At 34.1% G+C, this 15,809-nt stretch overlaps 1 protein-coding gene and 1 non-coding gene across 3 annotated transcripts; both read right to left on the bottom strand.

The window, feature by feature from the left end:
- Window positions 1-545: 545 nt before the first annotated feature.
- LOC117344884 (glyceraldehyde-3-phosphate dehydrogenase-like) lies at window positions 546-9,228 on the bottom strand. Of its 2 annotated transcripts, none has more exons than XM_033907751.1 (10): window positions 9,159-9,228; window positions 7,753-7,828; window positions 7,298-7,394; window positions 6,680-6,792; window positions 5,917-6,007; window positions 4,046-4,161; window positions 2,751-2,984; window positions 2,054-2,132; window positions 1,700-1,881; window positions 546-1,131 (listed from the first exon to the last, which is right to left on the bottom strand). In XM_033907751.1, exons 2-10 carry the CDS (start codon window positions 7,779-7,781, stop codon window positions 1,062-1,064), a joined length of 1,011 nt encoding a protein of 336 aa, XP_033763642.1. In that variant the 5' UTR covers window positions 7,782-7,828; window positions 9,159-9,228; the 3' UTR covers window positions 546-1,061. The 2 variants fall into 2 exon arrangements, with proteins under 2 accessions (XP_033763642.1, XP_033763643.1); XM_033907752.1 differs by lacking the exon at window positions 9,159-9,228 and adding an exon at window positions 8,741-8,762.
- A 4,540-nt stretch (window positions 9,229-13,768) lies between these two features.
- Window positions 13,769-13,840, bottom strand: Trnag-ucc. Its single transcript has one exon. It is a non-coding gene; the product is annotated as a tRNA-Gly (tRNA).
- Between the last annotated feature and the right edge of the window lie 1,969 nt (window positions 13,841-15,809).

The raw sequence follows: 15,809 nt of genomic DNA, 5'->3' as shown, positions 1-15,809 counted from the left end.
CTCCGACGAGGATCATTTTTACCGAATTTTAATCTACATTTAGCCACCAAAGCGCCAGAAAATGTGCTATATACAGTATGCCCAAATGAATGCTCTGGTTCCTGTGGATGGGCACATGAACATGTTGTTGTCACTATGGAAGTTCAACAATAATGATTTTGTGTAATTCTGTCAAGTTTTCTCCCTTAGGTAAAGTATTGCATTACACAAGCTTCATTTTTCCCTTACAAAAAATTTTGAGCTAAATATTTTCAATCATTTTAACTCGGAAACACTCCTGTTAGGAGTATGAACATCCTATATCTATATTTTTACATTTGTTTGAATGAAGTACATTGTATTGTTGTTTGTTCTTCAGTACAAGAGTGTAACATACCAGGAAATGGTATCATCCTTATCACAAGGTGATTTATCACACGGTAGTCTATATATTTCAGTACAAGATGGATGTAACAATACATATATGTGAAATGAAAGACTTTCAAAGCTGGAGTTTTCCTGGTTATGAAATTTATGATTCTTTAAAGAAGAACTAGACAACCAGGCTGTGACAGACCATTTTATTTTCAACACTAATACACACCAACATGTGTCATTGCACCAGAATCCTTTTGGAGTTATCTTTCCTGGTGTATTCAACACTTCTAACAATATATAATCTCAAGTTACATTAATGTAAAACTTAGCACTTTTTTTGCCTAGCACTTCCTGTACACTGGGGGATAAAATATTAAATGAGTTTAAAATGACTGATGGTGACCAGGCTAAACACGAAAATGTCAGAACAGACCAAACATTTTTGAGTCTTGTTCCATCAAGCCAGTCAGACTGTTTTACAATCAGTTTAAAAACTATGACAGAGGATTGTAAATAAATATATAAGCTGGATTTCTGAGCAAATCAGCAAGGATCCATGCAGCGTGTAATATACACAGGTAGTTTTTCAAGGAAATCAAGTATGGATGAATTGTTACTGACAAATTAAGAAGTGAAGTAACGACCAGTTCAAAGTTCTTATAATACAGGTGTAAACGTATCTACCAGCGTCAAATAGAACATTCTCATTCACAACTTTTCATGTGCTTGATCAGATCAACAACACGGCAACTGTATCCGAACTCGTTGTCATACCTGTAAATAAAGATCAAATCAGTTACCTGAGTATGAAGTAAAAGCAAATTTTGAAGCAGAGCATTTTTTGCTATGGTAAATTTGATCATCTCTTTTTTTGTGTGTTTTTTTTTGTTTTTTTTTAACGTCCTATTAACAGCCAGGGTCATTTAAGGACGTGGTAATCTAACAAGAGTACCAAATGTGAACAGTTAACACTTGCCCTATACTAAAGTGACATTAAGAACTGTCAAATGGAATTGCTTAAAAAACAGCAACTATGTATCATAACATTGCCAGAAATCGGAGAGACAAGGGCAATAAACTCTCTAAAAAATCATTGCATAATACTGCAACTCAAGAAATGAAAGAAAGTCAAGCTTCGAAGTTCATGTGACATCTGAGACTAGATACGGATAAAAAGTTTTGATCAAGAGAAAATCCCATCAAAATTTAAATTAGATTCCCTATAAATTCTTAGATAAGAAAATACTGAGTTAACATCTAAGAATCATCACCCAAGCTTCCCCCCCACCCCCCAATTCCTTGCATCATAGTCAAATGTTTAAATGATTAAGTCATTACATACCAGGAGATTAATTTGACAAAGTTGTTGTTGAGTGCAATTCCAGCATTAGCATCAAAGATACTGCTCCTTGAATCCCCACAGAAATCTTGTGACACCACTTTATCCTCGGTGTAGCCAAGGAATCCGTTCAGATCTCCATCAGCTGCACTCTTGATGGCAGCTTTGATTTCATCGTAGGTAGCCTAGAAAATAAAGTAAGGATATGCCTTGTAGTGAAGTTTGATCAAAGTCCTTCAAAGAATGAAACTGCTTGAGCTCTTACTTACTTTGGCGCTATATACATATATACAAGACAGACAGAGAGGAAACAGAGTTTCCCCAGTTTCACTAGCAGGGGAATAGAAATCAACTTACACCATTTTTTAGTCGGCAGGTCAAGTCAACAACAGACACATCCGGAACAGGGACACGGAAAGCCATTCCAGTCAGTTTTCTGTAGGAATTCAAAACATATTTTAGTAAAACAGTGTGTAACTTCCACATTGATATCAACAATCCTACAAATTCACACAATTTCAAATGGATTGGAGAAATATTCATCAGCTTATGAATGGACAGTCAATGCTAACACCAGTTTAGTCACCCCAGACCCTTGACAGGTATTAAACTGTCGGTTATAACTAAAACTTTTAGGAACATAAATCTAGAGTGGCAGTTTCATCCTTAACCATTCGGAACGAATCATTTACATCAGCGAAGTATATAATCATGTTACAAATTCAGCATTATGTTAAAAACTAAATGGATCATAATATCCTTTCAGGATCAGTAAAAGATATATATACATTTTATATCTTCCCAAAAATACTGATAAGAATAAAATTAACATTATCTGATGTGTTTTTGTTTTGACACATCTCTAATTTTCATGGAGTGGCCTGCCAATCAGTTTTATGATGTGAATTGTAACTCTACATGATGGCTCACACCAATTTTGACCCTTGACCATCCTTTTATACTCATCTATTTTATGCAATATTTGCCATTTTATTTTTCTGTGTCTATGGACACAATTGCAAAATTCATGATTTAATTCTTAATCTTAACATACCCATTAAGTTCTGGAATGACCTTGCCGACAGCCTTGGCAGCGCCTGTGGAGGATGGAATGATATTCTGGAAAGCTCCACGTCCACTACGCCAGTCCTTGCCACTAGGACCATCCACTGTCTTTTGTGTGGCTGTGATGGCATGTACGGTGGTCATCAAACCCTCCACAATACCAAACTTATCGTTGATCACCTTGGCAAGAGGAGCCAAGCAGTTGGTAGTGCAGGAAGCATTGCTGTGAAAAACCAATACCACCGAAAATATGTTACTGTGGAATATCTAAAATATGTTACTATGGAATACATAAAATATGTTACTGAGGAAGATCAAAAATATGTTACTGTGGAATATCTAAAATATGTTACTGAGGAAGATCTAAAATATAATACAATGGAATATCTAAAATATGTTACTGTGGAAGATTTATATGTTACAATGGAAGATCTAAAATATGTTACTGTGGAATATCTAAAATATGTTACTGTGGAATATCTAAAATATGTTACTGTGGAATATCTAAAATATGATACTGAGGAAGATCTAAAATATGACACTGTGGAATATCTAAAATATGTTACTGAGGAAGATCAAAAATATGTTACTGTGGAATATCTAAAATATGTTACTGTTGAATATCTAAAATATGTTACTGTGGAATATCTAAAATATGTTACTGTGGAATATCTAAAATATGTTACTATGGAATATCCAAAATATGTTACTGTTGAATATCCAAAATATGTTACTGTGGAATATCTGAAATATGTTACTATGGAATATCTAAAATATGTTACTGTGGAATATCTAAAATATGTTACTGTGGAATATCTAAAATATGTTACTGTGGAATATCTAAAATATGTTACTGTGGAATATCAAAAATATGTTACGGTGGAATATCTAAAATATGATACTATGGAATATCGTAAATATGTTACTACGAGGAAATCTTTGTTCAATAAACAAGTGCAATAGGTTTCATGCATTGCAGAATTGAAGACATTGTCCCAACATCAAAATATTGATTCATTACTAGCCAACAACATCTAGGTACTGATTTTATCCTGAAATAATCCCCCCTTGATAATAATTGTCCCCTAAAACGTAGCATACCATAAACTGCAGTTCACTTTACATGAGCTTACCAATACCGTACTGCACTTCTTTGTTCAGTCATTTTTATGAAATGCAAGAAAGCTCCCAAACAATCCCCAAAGATATTACTAATGACCCCTGAAGAAGGGATATGAAAAATTCATTTTTTGGATGTGCAGAATTAATATGAAGGCAGTTTACCTGACAATATTCATACTGTTTTGATAACTTTTGTGGTTGACTCCCATGACAAACATAGGTGCATCAGCAGATGGTGCAGAAATAATGACTTTCTTGGCCCCTCCTTTCTGATGAGCCTGTAACACAAAGCCACTGCATATAAATGTTAGAAACAAAGGTAAAACAAGACTGTCATACGAGTGAAATATATATGTTATCTTAAACGTGAAACCATTATATTTTCTTTTTATTGCATTTTATATGCTTTAAAACAAAATCAAAAACATCGAAAAAATTAATAGTAGAAAAAGTGTGGGAATCAGTAACATAATTTATGATGTTATCTCTATGTGACATTGCTCCACGTCAACTTGACAGCACAATTTTGTAAGTAATGATCAACACAATTTTAGCATTTTCTGCTGTTATCGGAAAATCTGTGCATGAATACCTAACATCAAGGGAGTATTTTGTCAAAAACTAGTCAGACTATTTAAAAAATTCAGCAAAATAACAGATTTTATTATCTATCTTTGCTTCAATTGGAAAAGTCAAAACCGAAAAAACTTATATTTTATTATATAAATTTCTATATTTCACTGGCAAAAATGCAACTAGAACTGTCGTCCAGAGGGCCAACTCATACCCCCCGCTCCTACAACCCCCATCGTTACTATGTGTTCATTTATACAATAAACAAGATATACAGTTAAATCTCACTTAGTGATATTCAGTTTTCTTGGTTACCCTAATTCTTTTTTTATCTATATTATGAATAAAATGTTGTACATGACATTATGAAATGATTTCAGACGAGAAAATCTTTTCAATTGATCAATTTATAACAAAGAAAAATTAAAAAGGTTGTATGAGAAAGGTAAAGTGTGAATGGGATTTATTCAAAAATTTACGACGTGATATAGATTACGCACATCTACAATGTATAAGGATTATTGTCATGAAGTTTCGTTGAAATCAGATAAGTAGTTGAGGAGAAGTAGCCGGTACATCATTGCGTCAAACTCGCCCAAAAAACTAAGTTTTGTGCCCTGGTTACCATGGTAACCAAAGAATTACGACGTGATATAGATTACGCACACCTACAATGTATAAGGATTATTGTCATGAAAAAACTAAGTTCTGTGCCCTGGTTACTATAGTAACCATAAGAGGAGTAGACCAAAAAACAAAGTTTTGTGCCCTGGTTACCATGGTAACCAAACAATTACGATGTTATATAGATTACGCACATCTACAATGTATAAGGGTTATTGTCATGAAGTTCCGTTGAAATCGGATAAGTAGTTTAGGAGGAGTAGCCGGTACATCGTTGCATCTACAAACTCGACCAAAAAACTAAGTATTGTGCCCTGGTTACCATGGTAACCAAAAAATTATGATGTTATATAGATTACGCACATCTACAATGTATAAGGATTATTGTCGAAAAGTTTCGTTGAAATCAGATCAGTAGTTTAGGAGGAGTAGCTGGTACATCGTTGTGTCTACAGACGGATGGACGGACGGACAACCTGATTCCAGTATACCCCCCTAACTTCGTTGCGGGGGGTATAATAAATACTGATATAGAATAGTTGTTAAATAAGTATACTGGGTATTGATAAAGCAATCCATGTCCCCTATCAACCACCTGATAAACCCCTTTGTGTGTATACTTTACCCAGTGCGCCAGACTGTGTGATAGGATGTTTAGACAGGCCACGACTAGCAACATAGTTTTGTATGACTTGAAAAAACTTGCAGATTACATGCAATATACCACCTATGCGATATCATGGTAAGGAAGGATTAACAAATCAGTAATATGGTTCATGGATTGTACATGTACCTTATTTTAGAATTGAGAAGTTTTAACAATGAAATGTACTTACGGCAGCCTTTTCCAATGTTGTGAAGACACCTGTTGATTCTACAACATAGTCTGCACCAGAGTCACCCCAACCAATAGCAGCTGGATCACGTCTACAACCAAAACAATGTTTGTTATTAAGCACTGACAATAACAAGTCTACCAATTCTAATCTTATGTGTACGAATAAATAGTGAAATTAAGCTGTGCACTTACTACAGCAATGTGTTCTGGGTGTAATTTGTGAGTCAATAAGCAACATTGTGTCGGAAGTAAACCATATGACTTAGCGGTCCGAACTGTCGAACTAAAGGGTCTAAACGATATGATTGAAACCTGTTGATTTTTTTTCTGAAACATATTTCTGAAGATAATCGCCATCTCTGTTTTGGATATACAGCTTCTATAAAGCATATACATGTGTTACTTTCAATCCGATAGCTGAAATTCTGATTGGAAAGTGTGTATTTAATCAAAATGAATGTTTTTCACTGAGCTGACCCATGGGTGATAAGTGTAGCATAGCGAAGTATAATCCATCGTGGATATCAGACGATGCTTGGAACCCAAAAATGGGACCAATGGAATAATTAGGAAATTGTTAATCTTAGATAATGGGCAATTATTTAGATACTGGGCAACTAACTTTAACTGGGAAAAGTTGTCAGGATGATATTTTAGCTAACACACTTGTCTTGTCACCAGTAGAAATTTTACTCTTTAGCCAAAACAGCAGACTAGTTTACATTTCACACCAGAATAAGCCAAGTGTATTTTGTACTCACTCTGCAAAGACGGCGATCTTTTGTCCATTTACGATGAGTTTTTTGTTATCTTTATCATAATCCACAGTGTAGGTACAGCGACCGTGTGTGGAATCGTACTTCATCATATATACCTGTGAGGAGGATAAGCATAAAAATGAACAAAACAAAATAATCCTATTACAATACCATCAATTTCAAGAAAGAAGTGATACTTATCACAATGAAGCATGGTAATATAATAAAAGGTTAAATATTGGTTCCAGAATGATAAGAATTACTTTTAATTGTATGTATTGCCTGTCACACTTTGTCATTATAGCCAGTTTAAAGCAAACTCCAAAATGTTCACGAAGTGACCAAATTATATAAGGATTAAAATTGGATTGTATGTCATTCTGAGCAATGGGACAAACACAAAACTTGATAGTCTTGCTTCCGTGACTTTTCATCTCATGCAAGATAATAAAACAGGTTTAGAACAGTAGGCACACAGCCTCGAAATATTTTATCCCAAATTAGCACCGACAGAAATAACATTGGTTAAAACTAATCAAAATCATCAAATTTCTGAATTCTAAATTTGCATTATAAACCAATCCACTGCAAAAAAAAAAGGAAGGAGATTAAAAACCTTACCATGTATTCCAAATCAATGAACGGATCGTTGATTGCAACAACGTTCATTTGTTTATCTAGGGCAGCACGCATCACAAGACGGCCAATACGGCCAAATCTGGAGGGGTATAAAATACAAGTCACATTATAACCCAATAAAGTCAACTAAATCATCTATGACATTTGGATATTTCACACCAAAAAACACTTTTTAAAATATGTTTCCATTATTACTATGAGATAAAACATAAACAATCAGGACACTAAAAGAAGTTTCCTTCACAGTAGTGTAATTTATAAATTCTCAAAATGTAGTCAATTCCCACAAGAACAGTATCATCAAGAAAAAGTACTAAAATGTAAGATCACTGATTCTTTATTGAGCATTTGTGGCAACATTTTATAGGTGATGGATTAAACAACTTCTATATCTGAAGTAATCTCTGCTCACTTAAACTACAATCCCATGAACTTACCCGTTGATTCCTACTTTGATATCAGACATGTTGGGTGTTTGGTTGAGGTTTGGTTAATGGTACTGCTGTCACAAATCTGAAAAAATATAAACTGATATAAATATACAAGCATCCTGGGTATTTATCATTAAGAGCTACAGGTAAGGGTTCCGGTAAAATGTGAATGCCCGATTGTATAAAAATAATAGTCCTTTATGTAACTCCAGTAAAAACTAGTTGCTTCTACAGACTCGGCTTGGGAGAATTTCTTGCTCTTTAGCTATTCAATATTATAAGGGTTTTACTTTTAGTCTGGTAAGTCTGAGGCCCTGGCTTTGATCCGCCATGGAGGCAATAGAATACTGGTTAATATTTACTATCACATTTTATCCCAGCAACTGATTTTTTTTTCTTAATTGATTGTTCATATCATGATCTGTGATAAATACCATTTCTGCTTCTATGACAAGTTGACAACCGTTCAAATCACTATAATATACATTTTAGTTTACCCTGTAACTAATTTAAATGTACATTAACATCATATTGCACAATATCAACTTAAAAGGAAAAGAGTGTTATTCTAAATTGCCCCTGGCAGCAGGTCTTCAGTACTGTAAACCATTTAAAATTCAAACAAAGGCTAGGCCTAGTAAATCTGCTATATTTATCTGGATAATCCCGTCAATTTTGGTCACCTTTTCTAAAGATATTTTTATAGTAGTGTCTGGTGTCTACTTGGTGGTTAAAAAATCAAGGCTTGAATACATCGTTCATATTGAATTGCAGATCATCAGGTAAATTTCTGTTACTTTTATGATAAATAATGCAAATGTGGCTAGACTTCCCGATGATCTGGCTTCAACACGTTTAGTCCGCGCGTATGAGTCTACGGGTCGCTGTGCTGATTAAGCAATTCACAAACAATGTGTAGATAAAGTAACACACCTCAACTCAGTTATTTATAAATGTAGGTAATGAAGGTTGGCAGTTCACTATGTATACGTGCCTTGTCCGTCAAAAGACCTACAATGTCCTTGACATGCTCGCGCAAGGTCGTCGTGATGCTAATCTTGGCTAGGATGCAAGGGCTTCAGACAAGTATGCACGATTCCTTTATTCATATCAAGCTTCAGTGGCATTTTGAAGCTAATATTTCAAGGAAAGTTTAAGTTGTCATTTCACAATAGCGGTAAAAAATAAAATCCATTAAAAACATCAAAGGAAAGAATGACACGAACACACTGCGTGATTTGTTTGTTGGAAATGCAACTTCAAATTTCGATGTTAATTCCAACATAAATGCATCATTAGTCGAATCATTCATGCAAATACGCAATTAAGTGACAAATATCATCGTTAAAAAGATAAATTAAATCGTACTTATTGTACTTTTCATATTTCAACGAAGGTTGCAGTGAACTCACCTTGTTCGCCGGTACTGGATTAACGGTCAGGTGCGCGTGCGCGAAATTTCCGAATGTCCTTGTAGTGTTCCGAATGGAAGCAATATATACCGTAATTTCCCTAAGGAGAAAGACGCGAAAAAATGTATCAGACTTTTACTTTACTTTAAACATATTTTATTTCAATTAAGGAAAAGGGATTAGGCACAAGTTATTGCAACTTACTAAGGCCTTCTCCCATTACACATATAAACACATGTATATTACATATAGAAATAGGCATAAAGTTTGAATGACTATGAAAATTTAATACAAACACAATAGTTCACAAGAACTTTATAAATATTTTAAAATCTGTTGCTGGATTTTATGAATAAATGCACAAGTCTAAAAATACGACAATTTAGATCTACGGAAAATTGAGTATTACCATACAATAGAAGTTTTAAACTAGGTTCTGTTCCAAAGGCATTTATATGTTGTAGCATAATACGTCTTTCCTGAGCATAAAGGCGACATTCAAATAAAAAGTGAAAGGCATTCTCACATGGATATCCACATGAGCAAGCTGGATCATCAACAAGATTTACACGATACAAATCGTACTTAAGTGGACTACACTGGTGTCTTAGTCTGGTGTGCATAATATTGAATTTTCTTTCACCCAAACCGAAATAGATAGGTGGGGATGGTTGCACGTTTAAAGCCAAAGAATTTACAAATAAAGGTAAAGAAGGTAATGATCGTCCGGATAAATCTAATGAATTCCAACTACGAATAGTAGATGGTATAAAAGAACTATTTGTAAGAGAAAGCCGAAATGGAGGAACTCTGTAATTATTATTATTTCTAAGAGGATATCGGTTATTTTCTGCTACTGTAGATGGTAGGAGATCATTCAAATAAATTGGTGTTAAGTTATTTTGCATTTTATATAAAAGTTGGAGTTTTCTTCGATTTCTACGATTTGATAGGGTATCTAAACCTGATTCAAAATATAAATATTCGATATTTGCATAAGACGGAAGGCCTGTTATGATACGAATGGCCTCCCTTTGGGCTTTCTCCAACAATTCTGATTCGGCTTTGGTGCAACCATCCCATACCTCACATGCATATTCTAAAACTGGTAAGATGAATGATTTGTAAATTCTTAAAAGACATTCACGGCTTAGTAAAAACTTCAATTTTCTTAAAACGTTAATTTTCTTCATAACAGAACTGTATATTGCGTTAATGTGATCTCCCCATTTGGCATTCGAATTAAAATATACTCCGAGATGTTTATGGTTGTCAGTAAAAATCAAATTTTTCCCATCAAAGTTCAATTCTAGGTCTTCGTCTAAGTCATTAGAATTAGAAATAAATATTACATCAGTTTTGTCTGGATTAAATGTAACTAGCCAAGTTTTAGACCAAAGATTTAAAGAATTTAGATCCCTATTTAAAACAGTTTCAATTTCAAGACAGGATGACGAAGACATTAGCATAGAGGTATCATCTGCAAAAAGACGAGCAGCTGACTCAAGAACATCGGCAATATCATTTATATATATTAAAAACAAAAGTGGACCTAGGATTGAACCTTGGGGAACCCCTGCTAAATTTAAACCCAATTGAGAATATGAATTGTTTAAAAAGACTTTTTGTCGTCTGTGACATAGATAATTTTGTAACCAAGAATGTAACTCTCCACAAATTCCGTATGATTGAAGTTTGACCAGAAGACCCTTATGCCACACCCTATCAAACGCCTTTGAAATATCACAGAATACCATACATACATGTTTCTTTTCTTCAAGTGAGATACAGATATTGTGATAAATTTCAAGAAGTTGATACACAGTAGAATGACCACGCATAAAACCCGATTGATATTTATAAAACAAAGAGTTTTCCATGAAGTAGTTATATATATGTTTAAAAATTACACGTTCAAATACTTTACCAACGGTAGATAAAAGAGAAATTGGCCTATAATTAGAAGGAGAATGTCGATCACCCTTTTTAAATAGTGGCATAACTTTGGCAATTTTCCAACTAGATGGAAAATTACTGTTCGATAAAGACATATTAAAAATAATTTCAAGAGGAATACATACAGTATGTGAAGTATTTCGTAACATATGATGGCTAATTCCATCTTCACCAGAGGCCTTTCCGAGTTTCAATATTTGTAAGATATCTTTAATTTCGTTAATGTTCACTCTTATAGAGCTAAAAGTTTTGTCAGTTCTTTGTTCTACCAAAGGAATAGCAGTGTTAGTATCGTCAACTGTTGTAATATTACAAAAGTAATTGTTTTAAAGATTAGCCTTATCTTCATCATTGGTGACAATAGAATTGTTAAGAGAATCTACCAGAGTAGGTATAGATTGTGAAGATCCGGTTGATTTTAGTAATCGTTTAATAAGTCTCCAATAAGATTTTGGATCAGTGGTTGAAAATGCATCAATAATGCCGTTTACGTTTTCATAAAAAAATAATCGTGCATGTTTTTTCATGTTGTTTACCTTATTACGTTGTTGCTTAAATTTATTAACGTCCGAAAGAAGCTTGGTTGACCTAGCAATTTTGTGTAATCTATCACGAGTTCTCAAATTAGTTCTTAATTCTGAGGTCATCCAAGGTTTATCATTAGGCCTAAAAGTGACTAATTTAGATGGAATACACAAATTTGCAAAATTTAAAAATATATCAGTAAAACGATCACAAGCAATATCAACCGAATTACAATTTGAGAAAAGAGCGTTCCAGTTATAATTAGTAATAAGATTATTAAACTTTTCAAAGTCGGCTCTCTTATAAAGCCAAACTTTACGATTAAAAGTGGGTCTAAAAGTACAAGGAATATTAATACTAGCAGTGCAACTATCATGGTCACTGATAGACTTATCAACAGGTATTACAGACGAATCGATACAGGAAAGAGACTGGGATAAGAGAATAGGATCAAGTAGACTGGATCTAGTCGGCCCAATACGAGTTGGTTCATTTATGACATTAGTAATACTAAAAGATCTCATTATATCAAAAATAATATGATTAGTAGATACAGTTAAAAAATCGACATTCAAATCACCAGTTATTATAATATTTGGTGAAATGTCTAAGGCACTATTAATAGATGTACGAAAATTTTCCCAGAAAGGTAAACCAGAATATTCAGGTCTATAAGCAGTGCCAATAATGAAAGAAGAATTCGTTAACTGGACATTAATCCAAATTACTTCATGGCCGGGAAATTCAAGTTCCGTTAATCGGTTTACTTTTAAAAGACTGTTAGTGTAAACTAATATACCTCCACCAGCAAAATTTCTGTCAAGACGAAAAGGTTCATGAAAACCATCAATAAGTAATTCATCTGTAGATACTTGATCATCTAGATGAGTTTCTGTTAAACAAATAATATCATATTCATCGGCTATGTCTTTTACACAATCTAATTTATTCCTAACACTTCGTACATTGAGGTGAAATATTGAAAGCTCGTCGGGCCTCGGGCCGGGATTGGACTCTATATCCATATCTTGTAATAAAAGTAGTAGTAAAACTACTGAAAATTCAACATTTTGAAAGCATGAAGAAATAAGCACATTTAATTGATTAATTAACCATGAAATATAAAAACGACTTCGGTCTAGCAACCATATAAGCATCTTTAGACTAAAAGATATACACACGAAATACTTCCTCATGCATTTACCGTAGACCTTTGAATAAAAGATACCGATCGCTATTCTGTGACACATGTACGAATTACCCATTATCATACACATAGAAAGAAAATGGTTCAGAACAGCGAATCGGTATCAAAGAAGGGCACTGTGCAATCCAGCAATAGATTTTATTTCTGAGTGTATGTATTGAGTACATTTGAAAAAAAGCCACAATAAGTACATAAAATTTAGACAGATAACATGCAGTAAAAAATGTAAGACGTAAGTTCGCAGTCACGTAGGGCAACATGGTTCGGTTAATAAACATTGGAGTTTTGGTGAAAGTAATCGCATATCAGGATTCGGTGATAATTCAAATCCCTTATATTAAAGGATCTTATTAACAAGACAAAGATTAAATTGACAAAATTCATTTGTGACTTATGTGGCAAGATATATATATATAACATTAAACTAACACTATATGAATCATATGTACTATTAAATATAACTACATGTAACATTTACGCTCATCGATATGTACTATTACTACTATAGAAAATAATACGATACCATGTATGTATATATAATACCAGAAATATGTACATGTATATAATATAATTGATTGATATGTATATATGATACCAGATATTAAATTGATACTTATACGATACAGTCATTTAATTGATATTTACGTAGACTCTTATTCCAAGTATTTATATGTACATAAAACAATTATATGATGAATAATAATATAAAACAATTATGTAATTACTAATCACACATACATATACAGCTATGAGAGAAGCATCTAAATCTGTCATTACAGTTGATATGTTGTAATGTTGGTATCTTTAATAGATAATAGATATTCAATTACTGAGCAACTTGAATCCCCATCCTGAGACAGTGCCAATGGCCAAATTCCGTACACACGTCCGTCACCTGACCACTAGTATCGGAAAATAAATGTGCGTCGGCCGGGAGTCGAACCCGGATCGACTGCTTGGAAGGCAACCATGCTGACCGTTACACCACCGACGCCTAAGACCATACACGTCTTCTGGTGTAGCCCGAGAGTACAGTCAGGAAGGACCGGTAAAATTAAACAATAAATATGAAAACAGGCAATGACCGTAACAAGTGCAGCATCTAAGTGCTGTATTTTAAAATCTCATTTAATTTCTTATTAAAATATTCGTTTATACGTCTCTTGTTAAAGCAATCAATTTAAAATCAATAAGTTGATATCAGCCAGGTAAGACGTTCGTATAAATTATGCAGTTAAAAGGAAAATACAAATGCTTTTGGTACTGTTACAGTTTTAAAATTTCCCCGTCTATGGCCATAGCGTAATGTTGCGGAAACAGTGAGGCGCAAGCAAAGGAATTTCATATACATAATATATGCTATAAAAAAAGAAATTGAAAAGAAGAAGAAGTGCACTTTTTAAACGATCTAGCTAATAACTGTATCAGTAAAAAAATGTAAGAAGGTGGACGTCGAACAACAATATATATATATATATAAAGCCTGCTAAAATGAAAAAAAAAGGTTTTTTGTTTTGTTTTTTGTTTGTTTGTGTATTTAAAAAAAAAAAGATTTTTTTAAAGATGTCCACATTGAAATCAGTAAGCTGTTATATGAACTTTGTTTCAATGCTTATCAAATGTCATTATGAAATCATTTTCTTAAATTCAACGTCGAGTAAACGAGACACAAATGTCTGCTGTGGGCCTGGAACGTACATACAGAATGTCCCTGGCTGGGCACACATGCATATGTAACACTGGATTGTCTCAGGGAAATACGTCAATTTCTCCCGAAGTGTGTCTTTTTTCTGGTTCTGTTTTTCCCCGACAAAAGGAAAGGGTACTTCATTTGATTTCACCAGAAGTTACAAGACTTGTGTCGTCGATTATATTGCTCCTCATTTGAATTACTTGTCCAGCTCGTCATAAGTGGTCTAATTCTACTTCCTCATTTTTATAAATATTTTGCCGAAGAATAATAATGTTGAAGTTTCAATAGTTCGAAAGAAAAGCAAGAGATCTCAAACGGATCTTGGGGCCCACCAATACTGGCTCTACAATATATGATGTGTAAAAAAGTTTTCATCCCCTTCACTCGCATATGGAGTTCCGACACAGGACCAAAGAAGGACCGCCGAGCCGCGCCCATTTCCGTCCCAAGGAGCTGTCCGGCCCAAACGGATGGATTACAAGACTCACCTGAGGGGGACATAGACACCGGAGGCACTCGATCCCCGCTCCCCCCCCCCCTCCCTGAATACAGCAACCGCCGTGAAAGTAGACGAAATCTTGTTAACCAACCAACCAACCAACTCTTTGTCTTGGTTACCTTCAAAATCAATGCAATTCAGTTTTATTTTTTAAGCTCGGTAACTTATTGGACATCTATGAATTATAAAAGGAAATACACAAATCTGATATTAGTTTACATAACCAAACATATTATTGTTCATAAAAAGGAAAGAGAGTTTTCTCGATATGCCATATCTGACAGAATAAATCATATTAAAATCCATGAAATGTGGAACATTAAAAACTAATATCCGTTAGTGTCACGTGTTCCTTTACAATGTCCCATTCACAACTTCATAGGTTTTCGGATCCTCTTCCGTTTGATTAAAGTCTACTCCAATATAGTGTGTTATGGTTGTTTAGCACACGTGCAAGTATATGTCGAGAATATTTACTTGTCTCTATAGTCGCAAAAGTATTATCAGCTTCTTCCGGTAACACACTTTAAGAACATTATCGGTATAAAAATCCACAGGGACTTGAGAATTAGTTACAGTCTACATGTATCTGGACCTACCGGGGGTGTTATTTTTGCCAAATTTTAATCTAGCCCCCCAAAACGTCTCAAAATGTGCTATAGACACTAGGGGAGGTCCAAATACATGTAGACTGTAACTAATTCTCAAGGCCCTGTGTAAAAATCCAGCTTCTGATGTTTGCAAATGAAATTTTCGTACAACTTTTTATTA

The sequence above is a fragment of the Pecten maximus genome, chromosome 16 (genome assembly GCF_902652985.1).
Source record: "Pecten maximus chromosome 16, xPecMax1.1, whole genome shotgun sequence".
NCBI classification, from domain to species: Eukaryota; Metazoa; Mollusca; class Bivalvia; order Pectinida; family Pectinidae; genus Pecten; species Pecten maximus.
Note: the sequence above shows the minus strand (reverse complement) of the source record. Positions and strands in the feature narration are given on the sequence as shown.

What these genes read in the sequence shown, in the direction of transcription:
- LOC117344884 (XM_033907751.1), bottom strand. Translation starts at nt 7,781, where the DNA reads ATGTCTGATATCAAAGTAGGAATCAACGG. An exon ending in ATCAAAGTAGGAATCAACGG is followed by an intron (nt 7,395 to 7,752) that starts GTAAGTTCATGG and finishes ATACCCCTCCAG; the next exon opens with ATTTGGCCGTATTGGCCGTC. An exon ending in CCTGCCGACTAAAAAATGGT is followed by an intron (nt 1,882 to 2,053) that starts GTAAGTTGATTT and finishes TTTATTTTCTAG; the next exon opens with GCTACCTACGATGAAATCAA.